The 17620-nt window shown below is 38.2% G+C and overlaps 1 protein-coding gene across 1 annotated transcript in view; it reads right to left on the bottom strand.

Moving 5' to 3' along the window:
- The window catches only part of LOC135118616 (protein Wnt-7a-like), a 69982-nt gene that overhangs the window by 19922 nt on the left and 32440 nt on the right, over nucleotides 1-17620 (bottom strand). The window contains exon 2 of the mRNA XM_064041078.1: nucleotides 4251-4565. Within this exon, the coding sequence (XP_063897148.1) occupies nucleotides 4251-4360 (110 nt within the window). The 5' untranslated portion in view covers nucleotides 4361-4565. The remainder of the gene's footprint in view (nucleotides 1-4250; nucleotides 4566-17620) is intronic.

Below are 17620 nucleotides of genomic sequence, written 5' to 3'. Positions count from 1 at the left end.
CGTATGTACTTATTGTGCTTTTGACGCATTTATTCTGCTTAGATTAGCATTCGAAGTTACATTGTAAGGTGTTGAAGTGGAACATTTGTGTAGCGTGGCGTAGCTGGCAGTGTAACATGGTCCTTAGCTAAGGCTCGTCTACAGAGGGTCAGTGGATGTGATTGTAACAACAGGATTATTTCAGTAACGAGGCGCAAACAGTTAATGTCGTCAATACGGTTTTTACTACATTGGATATTGTACGTGAAGTTACAAGGACCAATAAAATGATTCCGTTACGTTCAATTTAGTAATTCTTTTACGAGTGTATGTTGCACAAAATGTGACTCTCATAGCCCTGTTACCAGATTTTATCGGTTTGTCACAAATTAGTGAACAAATGACGACGTGGATTATTACCAATGCTCAAATCCAAGAATATTGGTCCAATTAAACTCTTAAATTCTCGACGAAGTCTTTCCCCAGTATTATGTAATCTCTATTAAATAAATTATAGTCTCCATTAGACTAGTGATATTCTAAAAGGTTTTTTCTTAACAGCAAAAAAATATTCACCTTCATTCATTTTCATTAACGAGAGATAATATCACAAATCACATCGAAACGTAATGTAATAATGAAAAGCAAAAAAACTTAATTGTATCAGTGTTAAAATAGAAATAATAATTATTGGTGTAACAGCCTGGTGTTCCGTCGATAGCATCGGAACACTCGCACAGTGGGCACAACGCGCACACTCGGGACAAAGGGATCGCAGTTCTGTGCGGATGCAAGGTGTTTTTATTGCATCCTTATTATTATCGCCTCAAATATAATAACAGTGCACGACGCCATTACATTTATCGTAAGAGGAAAAACAGTGCGTAATAAACATAAAGTTTAAACTGTGCACAGTTGTGGTAAATACATTACAAAAATACAAAGGTATTTCTGTATTAATAATGTTGGAACTAATAATTTGTTGAGATGGGATATTGTTGTGTATCTTGGTGTTCTAGGAAGGACGTAGATTTATAGACGTGGTGGTGAGCTAATGGCGTCGTTATCTGTCGCGATTTGACCGGCTGGCTGGGCTGGCTGGAGGCCCCGTCGCGGTGACCAACGATGGTTTTTTGTTCCTCATAGAAATTGGCTGGGATTAATTTTTATTTTATCATATAATAATAAAAAAAAACTATTTGCCTATTGTTAAAAGCTTGACCAATAAACCAGTTTGGATCATAGATTTTTCATCGGCTTATCAACTTGCATATTTCTTCATATTTATATCGTTTACTGCATTTCATAATACAAGTACATAAGATGGAAAACATATTATGGTTGTCACAGTTATGGACACAGCAAGCCAGTATTTAGAAGACAGGCAGGCATTTTATGTAAGACATCAAAAAAATATCTTTACACAACAGACGTCTAAAGTAAGTACAATTGTTAGAGTCGGAATGCAACTAATCGTTCGGCGCCATCGTTTTCATTTAAAGCCAATACAATTAATTTACCGTTGTTGCTATAAAAAGTCTATTATGTGAGTGAATGCATTGTTAACACACGCGCTAACAAGGTTACGTAAGACGTCTGTGGCCGAACACGCACGCACACATACATACACACACATACATAGTGCTGACCAGTGCCGAGCGCGGCGACCCACTGTGCTCTGTATACTGTATACTCGATACAGGAGGAGATACCACTTCTAATAAAGTGAAATCACTTACAAATATCAGCAGTGATATTATTTTATGGATGTGACCTTTTATAAAGATATTTTTACGATGCAGTTGTACGAGTGGTATGTGTTGCTCGCGTCGATGGCTACAGAGGTTACCGTCAGCGACAACACGGCCCGGCTGAAGCCTACACAGCGGCACGTTAACGCGATAGTTACACGAAAAGGCGTAACGGACTCGTGGGCGAATGGGCGGGGCTGCTCAATCCCAAATCGGAAATGATCGACTGTCATAATCATATCCCGCAACACTGAATTTTATATTCTACTCCAATAGAGTAGAGTCTAGTTTTATTTGCACGAGGAAGTCGAAGGCGATTTCATAGTGCCCTTATGTGGTTCGTTAAAGGATCGGCAGTAAGGTAATGATGGGTTTCGCCATCAGCGTCGGGTTACATCACTTCTATGATCTTTGTGGAGCTGTGAACGTTCTCAGAGAATTCACGGATTGGACAAATGTCTAGCAATAGCTCATAAACACAAATGTCTGAAGACGACAGCTCGCGTGTTGCATTCCTGCAGGCTAGGAGCACATGTGCACGTTATACTTAGCTTGCGTAGCGTGGTGTGTCATTAGGGAGATGGCAGCCATGGCAATCATATCCGAAGGGCTGTTCACATAAAATTATGGTAATTTGATGAGAATCGTTGTGAATCAGACACGGAACGATGCATCGAGCGCCGTGCAGGTACTCGCACGAAAAACTTTTAACAAGCACCCATTACCGAGTACAAAAACATCATAATTGGCTGTTCCCGGCTCTCTCACAACGCACAAGTTTGGGCGAACGCACACGCTCACGTTGACTTAGTTAAAAACGTTGATGTTGACAAATACATATTCACGTCAATGTGCAGACTTGATAGCTCTGATTATGTTTGTTTTTTGTCAGTTTTTGTGAACGTGGAATTGGTTCGGTCCACAATTTGCGGATTTATTATCCGTAATTACAGGGTTCGGTGGTATTGTTGGTACTGCCTTTGTGAAACCGTTCCTTTTTATATTTTTTCGATCAATCTCTTGTCGATGGCTTATTAAGAGTTTGATGTATGGTTCAAATAATTTGGGGTTTATTCATAAACCGTGAATTCCGATGAGCGAGGTTATTTGGTAGCGTGATTACTGACAGTTAGGGAGCTGAGAGATTAAAGGCAATTTGCCGTAACTACTGTTTTGATAACTTTGATAAGTGGCCGAATACATTAGCATACGATTTGAATGATTAATATGTTTATTTTGATAATTTGGCTCCGCTCAATTGCGGTGGCACCGAGATATGTTAGTCTGCGAGCTACTAAAACAAGTTTCACGGCTAAATTGATTCGTAATGAGGGTTCTAGACTTTTATTTAATCGCCGAGACATAAGTTTGTATAATATTCCATAGGCTTCACAGATATTGTGGACAAGTTATCCCACCTAAGTAATACAGTTTCTTTTTGAGTGGTGTTTTGCACGCTATTGATATTGAGGGCGCTAATAGAGCGCGACATAAGTGTCAGTGTGTCAGGACACGCGACACTGGTGTCACACACGCGTGTTACTGAAGGAGCACCGGCGACCGGTCGGACGGGTCCGGCGGCTGTGCGGAAACAATCTGCTATTAAAGAAGCAACACTTATTTATATCACTTCAGTTTTATTCGGTCGTTAACTTCGCTCTGCAGTGAACATGCCTTATTATTCATTACTCATCGATTGGAGAAATTATACAGACTCCATATTTACTGCATACTTTTTGTAAATACTTCTTAAGATATTTTCCTTATCTGGGGCGTAATTACAATGATCCATTTGGGAATATACATAGATCACAAGGGCGTGTAAATCTGTGCGTCAGTTCATTGAACACCGACTCAGTCTTGTCTAGTCCAGGCCGTCGTTGTCTCGCGTCTAAACATAGACTGCGTATAGTTTAGACACGCATTAACGTTTACCATACTGCGTTTGAGTGCAATTTCGGTGATTCTATTAGCGAACTAAATGCGTCCGAGTTATTTACTTCAGTAGTTAATACTGAGCTAGGAATATCGCCATTTTAACGAGCTTTTGCGAGAACGCAAGCATTTCCTCTTTAGAGCAGTAACTAGTAGTTCGTAATTAGTGAGTCTGGTATAAGAATGCCTGAACACGAACTTTGGGTGCCATGATACTACCAGTATGAGGAAAATATTTCATAATGAATATATGTTGTGGAATGTAACGAGCTTGTCTGTGGCTAGTCGCGTTTAGTTTCGGAGAAGAATGCGAGCCAGTCGCAGTAGGTAAGGAGGTCGTGGGAACTAGTATACCACACGCAGGGTATTCAGGCGATGGAAGCTATAAACTAAAGTATGATGCGAGCGCCGGTTTGCAAATCATGAAACACAAACGACGGATTCTGTAGAATTTAAGTACATAGAATAAATACATATCTAGAGATACATGAAGACTACATGTAGATAATATATTGTATTAAAGTATTTCTTAATTCTGTAAATAATGTTTATAGTTTATAATGACATGTAATTAGCTTAGCTTACCTGACACAGTGCAGCAGTGCGAGCAGCAGCAGGAGTGGCCCTGGCCGCGTGTGTGCGCGGGGGGGGCGCGCGCGTACCACTGTGCGAGCGCCGCGCACGCATTCCAACATGTTTCACATCCTAATTATTTTTGCCATTTTTATCTTTTGCAACACATTTTGACAGCGAGCGTTTTGTCCGGCTCCGCGTTAGTTACGACCACTGGGCTTCACAGTTAATGGCACATTGTTGCTCCGAGCAGTTTGTTTCCACTACATTGTTTTGATTTATAAATTTTGCGCAATGTGCAGTCGGCGTCCGGTTTCGTAATGTTATCTGGAAAAATAAAAATGTTGTTAATAGTTTAGGTATGCACCATTTATAGTCATAGTTGTTGTGTGTCGGAGTCGATGACCTCATAGAATATCACAACTTTCATAATAATTTGTCAACAATAAATACTAATGAGGATACGATAGTTTTATTAGTCAATAAATTAAAATATCAGAGGATAGAGAATGCAGTTTCCCAAAATTAAAAAAGATCTGCAGTGACCTATATATGATGATCTTTAATAATGGATTTCCTTAATCCTTTCGTATGAAGTGGGTACAAAGTACGAGATCGAGGGTTTTCTTACAATCACAGATGTCATAGCTATAATTCTGAGATTTGAGATGATTCAAGACAATTCGCTGAAGTAATTTGGTGTGCGTATCATTAGTAGATCTGTCAAGCGTGAGATGCGCCTTGCATAACAAGCAGATTTATAAATACGTAAATTCTTTGATCATCGTATTTCTTGTTCATTATCCTTACAACAGTTAAAGTCTACGTAAACTGGCAGATTTTGGCTTACAACGCACCTACAAAGTTAGTTACAATCAGGCACTTTCCCATTATGCCGAATTAGGGAGCGTGAGAGATGAGTTTCTTCCACTTATAAACCATATCTGGCTTTACTACTGTGTAGCAGTTAATATCTAACTGAAGAGAGGTTTATAAAGTTTTATAAGAGATGGATTTTTTTGCCGACTCTTCTCCATGAGACTAATTTTTTGGAACCGCGCAACTAGTGTGACGTTTCATGGGAAACTGCAGAGACCTATTTAAAATGAAAACTTTGATATTTCAGTCATCTTTTCGGCACTACGCACTACTGATATTGTGCTTCGCTAACACATCCTCATTAGTGGACCAGTTTTCTTATTACCTAAAATTCAGCGATGCAACATCTCCCGAGGCTTTTTCCAACTATCTTGGGGTCAGCTTCCAGTCTAACCGGATGCGGCTGAGTACCAGTGTTTTAAAAGGAGCGACTGCCTATCTGACCTCCTCAACCCAGTTACCCGGGCAACCCAATGGTTAAACCTAAAAAAAACCCTTGGTTAGACTGGTGTCATATTTGCCGGCTCCTGACTACCAGCAACCTAAGGATTTTCAGTGACAGCCTAAAGACAGCGATGATTGTCCTAATTCCCTACTTATAAACAAACAGCACCTACATTCAGCCCCAGGTGTGTGCAAGTCGTGAGCGTGGCGGTGCGTGCGCGCATCACTTAGCGCGTCGCTTGCGCAACCGATGCGACGACCTGCCATTCATGATCGTCTCGTGTGCTGCACGGGGATACACTAATGCCGTGGCATATCTATGTCCCGAGTTAAGTACTTATATGTAGGTACAGCGATAGTAATGTAGCCAAGTATGTGTCTTTTATTGCACCTACTTTCGCATTAATTTCTAAAGATAAGAGTACTTCAGAAGTAGGTTTATTTATATTTGCACCTAACAATAAAATTGGCAAGGTATCTTAGTTAGAAATGCCAGGGTTAGTTTTTGATTATTCTCTATGGAGGAAGTTTTATGGAACTCCATTTAATAACAATTAAGTTAACTGCGACGTATGATTTCTTTCAAAAGAGAGTAGTCCTACTGTCCTATTGCAGGTGTAGTGCTAGTATTCAATAATATTGGCAGTTATAATACTGAGGCGTACAATGGTATTCGCGTATTGTGGACTACTTGTATGTGGAGCGTTGCTGAACGCATTATATTCGCCGCGGGGCGTGCCGGGGCAATATTCGTGTACCGTGTCAATATGCATTGAAGATTTAGTAAAACGACCCGAATTTCATGAACCAATTTTAATTATCTTGAAGTTCAGAAATAGATAGGCAATAGAACTATTGCAAACTCTGTTTAAATGCACATATCTCTGACATTTGGGAATCACGATAACAAATCACAAGAAATCGCTGCTGGTTTCTCTGTTACTTGACACGATACAAAGTTCCATTTCTTATAGGTAATCTGTCCGTGGTATAAGTCTGGATGGAAATGAATTGTATCTTAAATATGAAAGGTAATAATTGTAATATTCATTTTAATGTCATGTAGTAGCAAAGTAAAGTTTTCTCACAATGAATAAGTTGCAGCTGTAAGACGCTGGTCAAGGGCACATGCTAATACTTCAGATACATAATATTAATAACAAATTATGAGTCGCACAGCACATAAATCACAGTAATTAATATACGCTATGTTCTAACACATTAATACAATAGATACAGTGCGACTGGGCGAGGCTCGAGGCGTGGACAATATATTGTACGATCATATTGATCAGTCTCACTAATGACATTCAGATGGAGAGTAAGAGATATAAATCAGTAGTTATCTGAGCATAAGTAGTACCTAACTTGTAAAGACTGACTTGTAAAGAGTTCTTTTGTTTCTACGAGCTACTCACAGGAACTACGCGACAGTTATGGAAAATTATTTCAGTGTTAGATAGGCTACCTACTTTTTACAGGTGCGTAGATAATTGCCCAATTTAGGTGGTATTTAATCTTAAAATGTGCGTGACGTTTTTTTCTTCCTTTCTTTCTGAATTGATGCTTAAAGTTTAGCATGGGTTGTTGTTGTAATAATTTTCCAAATAACTTTTTTTACGAGTTGCTTAGAACTTCTGTATGTACAGACTCAAACAATTTAAATACTTATGTATGTAAAATTATGTATGAAATAAGATACTAAATAAATAAATTATAATAATATTATTTATCCACTGGTGAGTAACAAATGTAGTGCTGACAGGTGGCGTGTCTCTCGCCGCCATCAATCACAAACTCTATTACTTTATCATTCGGCTTCTGTTGTCTATCTGTGCCAATCACAGCACGTGCAATACTATACCGTAACGCAACGGCATACAGGTCAATATCAACTGCACGTGTCGTGTGAAGGTAAAGTGATTATGTTACAATTTGTTCGCGAGTGTGGAGTCATTAATATGATATGTAATTACTGCATTTGACATAATACATTAATGCAAAACAGTGGCAGTGTTGCAACGCTCATGTATCGCCGAACATTAATCAACAACTACATAAACACGTGTTTTTCATTAACATTTATATTTTACCAGTTTTCCGCGAATGGGCACATAAAGTTATACATTATCTACATGTAAATGACTTTGTTTGTCCATCGGTAAATTAGTGACTTATCAGTTGCTAAGCAGTCGCACTTGCTTACATTTACACAAGTGTCAATGTCGATTATTATCTCAACTAATTTATGTCAAAGACTCCAGCTACTTATATTATTTATTATCAGACTTTCTAATTACTCACAAATTATATGTTAAGCTGTATTTACTATCAGTAAAATCCGTTAATTATTAACTTTAATTTAAGTAACGTCGTCTAATGCATACGATTATAAAATGACGAGTATTATCGTAAACAGCGCGCGTGCGCGGCCGGTAACTGGGAAATATTTAATTAATACCGTTTAGCAGTTTATATACAGCTATAACCCGACCCGGCAGGCGCCTGAGACTAACTGCAGATGATACTTATACACTTATTTGATATAATCTTATATCAAGAAATGATTACAAATGTAACGCAATCTGAGAAATTACAAATCATAATAAACTCTTCCGTAAAAGGTCAGGCTAAGCTATGATTAGCACTAAAGTAAAATAATGCAACATCAACTATGATGCACTTTCCGCAAGCCAGATAAGTCATTAAATCTTCAGCTCATTGCGTGATCAAAAATCTTAGACAAATATACACGGTAGCTTCATAATAACAAATTATTTGAGTCCGTTTGATTGCATAATGTAAATGTGAAAGAAATGAATATAAGTGTACCGACGTTGATGTCTATAGTATGAGCAGAACGATAAAGAAAAGCGATTTTTCTCTCAACTGTGGCGTTCCGCGGCGAATGTATACCACAAAGTTTATTCAAATAAACACGCTTATATTTATTTTAATAAACTTGATTCTTTTATAAGTAGTTCCGTTGAGACCAAATGGAAGAAGAGCTAAAAAAGAATAACAAGTAGTTTTCGAAGCATTTAAGCATTGTTCGTTTCTCTAACAAAAATACTTTATTGACAACAGACGCAGAGCATCTTTTTAGTTCTCAGTGAAAGAATTTGATAGTGGAGGATACAATCAGCATTGCATTCGTTCTCTTAGTTTAAACATAGTACAATATCGACATTTACAAGAACAACTTAGACGAATTTCCACCCCTCAAAGATGCGTAACATATATTGTCACATTACAACTTTAAAGTCCCGATGTTCAGCATAACACGCGACTCGCGTGTCGCACGACCGTATCGCGCGACACTGCGACACTCGTGTCTGACATATCGTGCGGTAACAACCTTAATCGCAGCTCAGTACCAGGAGCACATAACTTGTGAGACAGTTATTGATACTAAACTGTGAGCTTCAAGGAGTTACATATTTTTTCCTTAGCTAACTAGCAACTCGGGTAGAACGCGCTTAAATTATCCTAGAATAAGTTATAAAAAAAAAATAAGTAGCGTATATTAAATATTAAAAGTAGGACCTTTAGCCTCTTTGAAATTTCAGTATTTTTTTAGTATGTCTATTGAAAACTTTGGCCATATCTCTATAATAATCTAACATGTAGTACCAACTTATCAAGGTATAACAAATTGACGATCCGCAAAATGCTAAACCATTCTCCTTTACACCTCTCGCTATCTTTACAGCACAAATTATCTTTTAGCGAATAATAAACTAATAGTTTATATGACCATTCAGTACTGCACAATGGGCCATACGTGTGATACACACACATACGTAAAGTTGTTGCTGTATCGTGTTATCTGTAACACGCGACATGCGATATGGTAAACGAAACTTTATTTTCTTTCTTTTTGCTGATCATCATTAAATGCTATAAGGTTCTGTACAGTTCATCGAATATTTTTTGATGATGCTGTTTGATTGTCTATCGCATTTCCAATGGAAGAAAATAGAAAAAAAGTACCTGGATATCTAGCGTTTTATAACTCTGTGTAAATGAATTGTAATTCACGATAATATACAAGTTTTCAAAGTCAGGCAAAAAAGTATGCTTTGGAAGGACCACACACGACTGCCATACACTGCCGGTGACACGATGATATTCCACGTTAAGCTGACCCCCTCGCGAGTCTGCGCGCCTGGTGCCTCGCGTTATTACTCATTACGTGCGCGCGACACGAGAACGCTATTAACTGGCCGGCTTTATGTCAACCGTGTCTGTACATACTCCTAAATTATAAGGAATATGTGCTCGCCTCACTTTTATGAAAGCCTGGTATCTTGTCCGCTGTGTTCTGTACAAACAATACGCGTAAAAATCACAAAAAAATAATACAGAACTGTGTTTTGAGTACGAAAATATAATTACAAGTATTTTACGGCTTTTTCGTTTGCCGACTGTGCCTGAAAAAGGGTGATGTTTTTGTAAAATACAACTTGCTCCGAAGAAACTGAGTTCGAGCTCTTTACTCAATGATTAACAGCACCTAGACGTTGACGGAGTCATGAAAGCTACTCGTTAGTTCACAGACAGCAGTAATATAATCGAACCAGTTGTAAATACTTTTAATTGCGAGAGAAACTGCCCGCGAACAGTTTCCGAGGCGAGGCGAACAGCGGTAATGAACTGACACGCAGGTGACGTCACCGTATACACCACTACAACGGGCTGAACTTTTTGTGAATAGGTACCCAGGTAGGTATATTGAAAATAAGTGAGTATCAAAGGCCCATTTTCATGGACAATTTATAAGTTTGCTTTTCTTAACGCAACTGATTAATTACAAAAATTAACTGGATAATTCATAGTGAACAGTTTTAAGAAAACTGACGTTTATGTTGTCAGTGAACATGGGCTTAAAAGAAGGACATTAAGTACAATGATTTAAATAAATTAAATATACCGTTGGACTCCCAATAAGAGTCTTAAAAAACTTAATAAAATACTTTACACAATTCGATAAATTAAGTTATAACTTACGAAAATATCGACATCTTAATCGAATGACAACAAGTTGTCAAAACTGACGCATATCGATATTAAAAAAGCTCGTTAAATGAAGTTTATAAATAAAGTGCGAGTCCTTCGTCTCTCGGAAGTCGAGAGCGTTATGAATGGGGCCGGGCGCTATAAGTTATCCGCTATCCGCAACTGAACAATATTATATTATGATCACGCCTCGTATATTTGCGGATCTGTCCGACTCGGAGATTTCAATTAACCGCTGCACTTTCCAACCAACACTACTCACTTTATACTCCAAGTGCTGTTCAACTGTCGATAGATTTGATTATCGATACAACATTTTGGAAGTTTTTACATAGGTCAAACGTTGTTTAACTTTACAACGATCTGATGTTGGCAAATTGTGATTAATTTGGTTGTTTTAAAATCCTGTTTTTTAACATCGGTCACTTCTGCTAAGAAGTGATAAACTTTGTAATGCATTTTTGTTACTAACCACAAATCAGTTTACAGCTGAAAATATAATATGAGGTCTCATTAAAAAAAAAAAATAGTATAATATGAATATCGATAGAGTTTCAAGTGGCCCACCAGTAGCATCACTAGCTGTCTCGTATATTAACAACTTATTTAATTTGTTACTTCATTTACTTATAAAGAGCTTTATAATTTAATCAGCAGAAGGTGTGACAGTCAGATTATCTGAGAGCTGACCTCTGACGCTCATCTCATTACGAGCAGTGATCAATTTGATGATTATTGTCGCGTCGAGTCATTTGTAAGCGATACTCCATCAGATAAGCGCGCTTTCTTACTGTTTATACCTTAATTAAATGATCATCATAAACTGTGGTGAAATGGTGAGATATACCACTTCGAGTGCGTAATCAATTTCTCTTCCTACAATTTTGAACTTTATTATGTAGGAATTTAAGAAATTCTACTTTAGTCTTTTCATAAGACAAATATTAACAGTTCTTACAAAATCACTCGCCAGCGGCTACAAAACTATTTAATATCACATAAAAAATATAGCGCGGACCCAAACTTCATTGGAAAAATTAACAAACATACGGTAAGAATGTTGGTGGCATCCCACCGCGGGCCATTATCATGAATCAAGCGATCTATGGAAATAACTAATACAGGCATCGCCGCGGGCCGCGCTAGTGCACCGGGAACGTTCTATTACGAGACTCTCGTTAACGATACTTAACGAGTGAATGTAGAAACAAATGAGGTGTTTATGACTCTACTGATATATCCCACGATCCATGAATATTTTAAGGTTTTTCATTTTCCGTTAATTAAAATGTAAGACGATGTTAGGCTTCCCAAAAAATCAAGGCGTAGGTTGTTTTGTTCTCGTTGCAAGATGGCGAACGTTGATGTGCAATTTTTATGGCTTAATGTGTCGACATATTTTTTTGTTTGTAATAATATTTTTAATCAGAGCAGTTTATACCACATTTGAATGTTTCGTTTTAATCAAATCGATAAGTCATTAGTAGACGTAGATAAATCAGTTCGGAATCCGTATAATGTGTATGATAACTGTCGGCGCGATCATTATGGATATGAGCAGCGGCGCGGTGGGCGGTGCGCTTATATCTACTACATATTGATACAATACGACTAGCCAGGGAAACTATGGGTTACATTATTGATATTGTAAACCATCATCATTATTTACTTTGATATATTGTACCAAGACTTTAATAATAAGGTTTTCATACGATTTTATGTCTAGCAATCTGAATCATTTCACCTACTATGCACATTACAGACTAAGGGCCTAATAATATTCTATCCCAGCCATTTGACAAAAACACTTTTATGGGGCTAATGTAAATGTATGTATGTAATGTTAATTCTATCTCTACTAGGCAAAACAACAGTTAGGTACATAGATAGAATATAGGAAACTGCCTTCACCTTCAGCTACCAGGCGCTCAGACATTGTAAGAAGTGAACCAGATCTATCAATGGACAATGAGTAGTGAATGTAGCTGGCTGTGTCACCTGCAGTATATCTGGCTGAGCGCAGTATTAATAGCATGCTCTGTGAAGTTTATGATGCCCTGGTAACAGCTGACTTACTGCCCGTGCCGAGTCATAGAAAGTGTTGTTATGGGAACAAGTGTTCATTAAAACTAAAGTTAATCTTTCTGTATTCCTTCTACCTAATTAAAATATTTTGAAAAAGAGGGAAGTTCTAAATGCGTTATTTTCATCACTAAATACACACAACATATGGATGTGTTAATTAATATAGCTATTTGGCGTAATATTAACTGGCGTCTGCTGAGATTCAAGCTATATTTTTATATTACCCCTCTTCCAAGATTTCCCGGATTTAGGTTTTGTTTATTTTCGAAAAGGAAATTAACCAGTGATAAAACGAGTTAAACATTATTTGCATTTCCTTTGTTTTATTACCGCTAATAAGCAGCAATAAACCCCAGTTGAATCGTACTCAAACAGATGAGTGTGACTCCCCCACAACGTGCAGACAGACAAACAAACAAGCAGTGGTAATTACCCGTGAACAGTTCTCATGGGACGATCCATTCTCCCGCACGTAGGTAACTATTACAATATTTGTCGAGACGGGTGTACCGATCTGTAGTTGTAGAACTGGAGGAATAGGGCTGTCCTTAACAATGGGCTCGAATCGGATAATAGAATTAAACGATTTTATTTAAGTTGATAAGTAGCCAGGATAGTTTTATCATTTGAGAACTACAGATCGGTACACCCGTCTACTACCTACTGACTACTTCTTCGTCATTTTGTTTATGTATTTACACTATTTTTTACCGACAACATTACATTATGGTGATTCATAGAGTAGAGCAGTTTAAAACTTTTTTCATATGCGTATCGATATATGAAAGAGTATCATGTTCGACAGCCCTAGTGGTAAGGTTGTAAGCCGCGACAGGTAAGTCTGTCTGTGTGTTTGATTGCACTTTACGACTCATTATGCTCAGATCAGCCGTCATACTTTCTCTTTTCATTATTTACTATTCATATTAATTTGAATCAGCTTCGTTATTAAACGCTGTAAACTGTGCGCTAATGAATATTAACTAAGTAATTATGAAGTGTATGAGGATGGTAGCAGGTGACACGCTGTAGTTTCAGGCTATTTACAGGAGATGTACTCGTGAATTTATTATGACATCAGACTTTTACTAGATTGAGAATTTTGGGTGGGTTTTGGGTACATGTCCTCTTTCTCATGAAAAAATATAAATATGTAATAGCTTTACGCTTTATAAGCATGTAGGAAAAAATAGGGATTAATACACATACATCTTATTTTGTATTGGAAGAAATCTTGAATAACATAAGTAGCGTTATTTGAGCAAGCAACAAGTAAACTAAATAGGAAGATATTTATAGCTGTCAGTATTTGCGTTATATTTGTGAGAACTACAATAGAATATTCTGCATCGCGAAGCTAGTGAGTCAGTGAGTCACTCAACAATTAGCTACATCTTAATCTACACATGACACAACTAGCAATCATGAATAAACTGCAAAAAACTATTAAGACAGCTACATACGAGTTTACTGATATAGACTCTCTCCTACATAGTCATCATGCAAGTACGGAATAATTAGTTTTCAGTAAAATTTCTATTGATTTAAAATTGTGTCTCAGATAATGACAAGAGTTTAGCCTTATACATTATTATATTATTATTATTATATCTAGCCTGTAGTGTCCCACTGCTGGGCAAAGGCCTCCCCATCTCGCTTCCACTCTTCCCGATCCTTCGACCGTGTCCACCAATCCGGACGATAGGCGTCCAGTTCGTCACGCCATCTCTTCCGGGGCCTACCCCGCCTGCGGTGTCCATCCTGAGGTGTCCACTGGGTGATAATAGTGGCCCATCTCTCCGGATGCATTCGGCTGACGTGTCCGGCCCAGTTTCATTTTAATGTCGCCGCCTTTTGGCCTACATCAGCGACTCCTGTTCTGGAACGTATCACGGTATTCCGTATGCGATCGGTCCGTTTAATGCCTAAAAGGCTACGTTCCATTGCCCTTTGGCAAACCTTGAGCCTGGACTTCTGACACTCGGTGAGAGACCAAGTTTGCGCACCGTAGGTTAGGACGGGCAAGATACACATGTCGAAATGAAAAATTTTAATATCACTTAATCACTTCGTGCCTACACAGATAAGGATTGATAATCCAAAGAACAGGCCTTAACTATAAAGACAATGTAAGTTATTAATATGGTCTTGTATAAAACATAGTCTTCTATAAAATAAACTCGTGTAGACTTGCCTTAACGGCATCCATCGGCATTGGTAATTCACGGAACAATTGCGGCGGCTCAAGGAGATTAACCGTTTAGCGGATTACCCGCGGCTCAATTGTGGCTATTCGTGGCTACAATTAATTGTTTCTTCCGTCCATTCACTTCATTCACTCGATTCACTCGAGCTGTGAATGATTGGCTGAGAGATAGCGCCGCCGCGCCGGCTCAACTAACGTGTTTTGTTTTATGTCGCCCTGGTACCTGGACGCCACTTACATCCATGTATGGTTCTCAAGAATTTCATTAATTAATTTGTTAAATAGGCCGATTTAGTTATAAAGGTTGTGCTAATAAATAAGTATTTTTTTTTGCAATTTGAAAAGAAATCTTTCACTCGATTTATATAGCTACGTATGATACAACTTATAAACCGGAACGAAGCAAGGCTGTACGTATAGGTACTGAATAGGCAGAAATAGGCATAGACTTTACTTCCTCAGCAAAGTTCCTTCATCTTGACATTTGCTTTGACTTTGACTCGTAGGTATAACAATGGGTTTATGTTACACAATCTATTTTCAGAACGTATTGGTATGGATTGATATCATGGAGTACAGTTGAATCATCGCGTTGACCTCTATCAAATAATAATGGTTCAATTTAAACTTTATAAAAATATTTTGTTATTTGATAATTAGTTTTTCAGTAATTTAAGTGGAAAATTAACCGTGTAGAAACAAGTTAAGTACACTTAACTTGTTGATAACTCTGTTATCAACTTAACTTGATAGAGAAATTCACAGTTAAATAATATCGTAAACAAGTAAAGTAACGCGATGGATCTACTTAGAAATAGCAATTATTGCCGGAGTATTGAACTGTGTGGAATTCCTTCGCGTTGAGTGACAAAGCGGCATGACCAATGTCATTCAGTGATCTATTGAGACGTACAGCTGGAGCGAAGACGTTATAGTTTGGTTGGTTTGCTACAGGTAAATTCGCCGTTTATGTACTGTCTGTGTATGAAGTTTTGAGTTCGATAAACAAATCGATCTCAGTGGCGTGCACTTGGAGAGGCCTATGTCCAGCAGTGGACTGCGATAGGCTGATGATGAAAACAAGTTAGTGTTATAGTTTTCAGACAGATACCTAAATACATGGTTTAATGATACAAGCTGGTTAGAATCTGGATAAAATCAATAGAGCCATCGAATTTCAATTTTCTTCCCTTGTGTAAGTGTACAGATTAAACTGTTCAAATAGAGATGTCTTGCTAAACACAGTAATTACCCTTGACGCGTAATTATGCAGCGTCTACCGGGGCGCTGTAATGTAGACATCAGCGCGAGCCCACACTGGCACTGCCCAGGCTTGTTCCCTTCTACTCCAGACGTATTGTTATCTGTTAGCAACGTTTTCTTACATTTCTTTTACTTGGATCAAAAATGTTGTAGAACAAATTAAAATATACCTTCAAATTCTTTCACATTGCTCAAAAAAATTGTATGTATCGTCAGCAAAATATAAAATTACATTTTTGTATTTAAAAACTTTAGAAATTCGGAGGAAGGATTTTATTATTTTTAAAGAATTGTTCTTTTCGCTTTGGATCCGTTAGGAAGGATTTAGTGGAGCAGGTGGGAACAAGCCGTGCACAACTTGCGCTCGCTGGAGCTACCGGCGACGTGTAGGCGATTAATTTATACCCCGATGCGTGAGTTATTGCGCTCAAACCGACGCTCATTAGCGTTTATAACTTAGTTATATAACTAGTGCTGTATGCTGTTGTAAATCTGAGCTCGATCCCTTGTTGTAAATCGCGATACTTGCTTGATGCTTCTCATTTGTTAGTCATAAAGGTACTTATACGATTTGTTACCCTAGTCCTTAATGTTGATTACCTGGTGCTTGATGTACAGTCGATAACTTTTGGAGACAACGTGCCATCATTATCAGTCCAAGCATAGTCTAAGGAACTGCTGGACAAAGTGATTTTTAAAGCTTCTTCGACTTCAGGTTTCTTGTAAGTCTGGATGGCATACTGCAATTTTTTGCACATAAGTAGTTTATCAAAGAAAATATTATTTTTTCCTAAATGCCAGTAACTTCACGTTTTACGTCTCCGTGCCATCACGTCATTTGCTCCAGGTGTGCGATATTGTAAATCCGTGTCGGTTCCGGCGCGTTTTACCGCCGGCTGTTACGGATTACCGCCGGATCGTAACCGACCCGTGTCGATCACTTCGCTGTGACTCACGCGGATATTGACTACCTAGTGACGTGACATATGACGATCATCACTGCGCTGCGTTGGTAAACATCATATATTGCTTCATTGAATCAGGAAGACAAAGTATGAAACAGGTAAAATTTTGGAACCTACATACATCGGTACTGATATTATGAAAAGAGGATTTTCATTTGACATGTTTCATTTTCATGATAAAACATGGTAGAATAGGTTTGACCTAACATCTGTTCTAATATTCAACCCAGCACGAATATAAACACGAGTGCATTGTAACGGCATAGAGCGAAACGAGGGCTCATTTCGTGGAACAAGTACCGACATTAAGGCAGTCCTATTTGTTCGAACAACAGGGCTGCGATTACCATAGTGCCCCATACATTAGCCGTACATTATCTACTAGCTAGGTATAGTTCCCGCGCACTCACGCCGGCGAAAGTTTGTCAAACAAATAGAACATTAACATTTGGAGCGGGTTGCTGAATAACTCCTTACGGTTATGCTGCCCTGGTACACGGATGTGTGCAAATGTTTCAGTG

Source organism: Helicoverpa armigera, chromosome 24, assembly GCF_030705265.1.
Source record: "Helicoverpa armigera isolate CAAS_96S chromosome 24, ASM3070526v1, whole genome shotgun sequence".
Lineage (NCBI taxonomy): Eukaryota > Metazoa > Arthropoda > Insecta > Lepidoptera > Noctuidae > Helicoverpa > Helicoverpa armigera.
The sequence above is the reverse complement of the archived record's forward strand: the minus strand, read 5'-3'. Positions and strand labels throughout refer to the sequence as shown.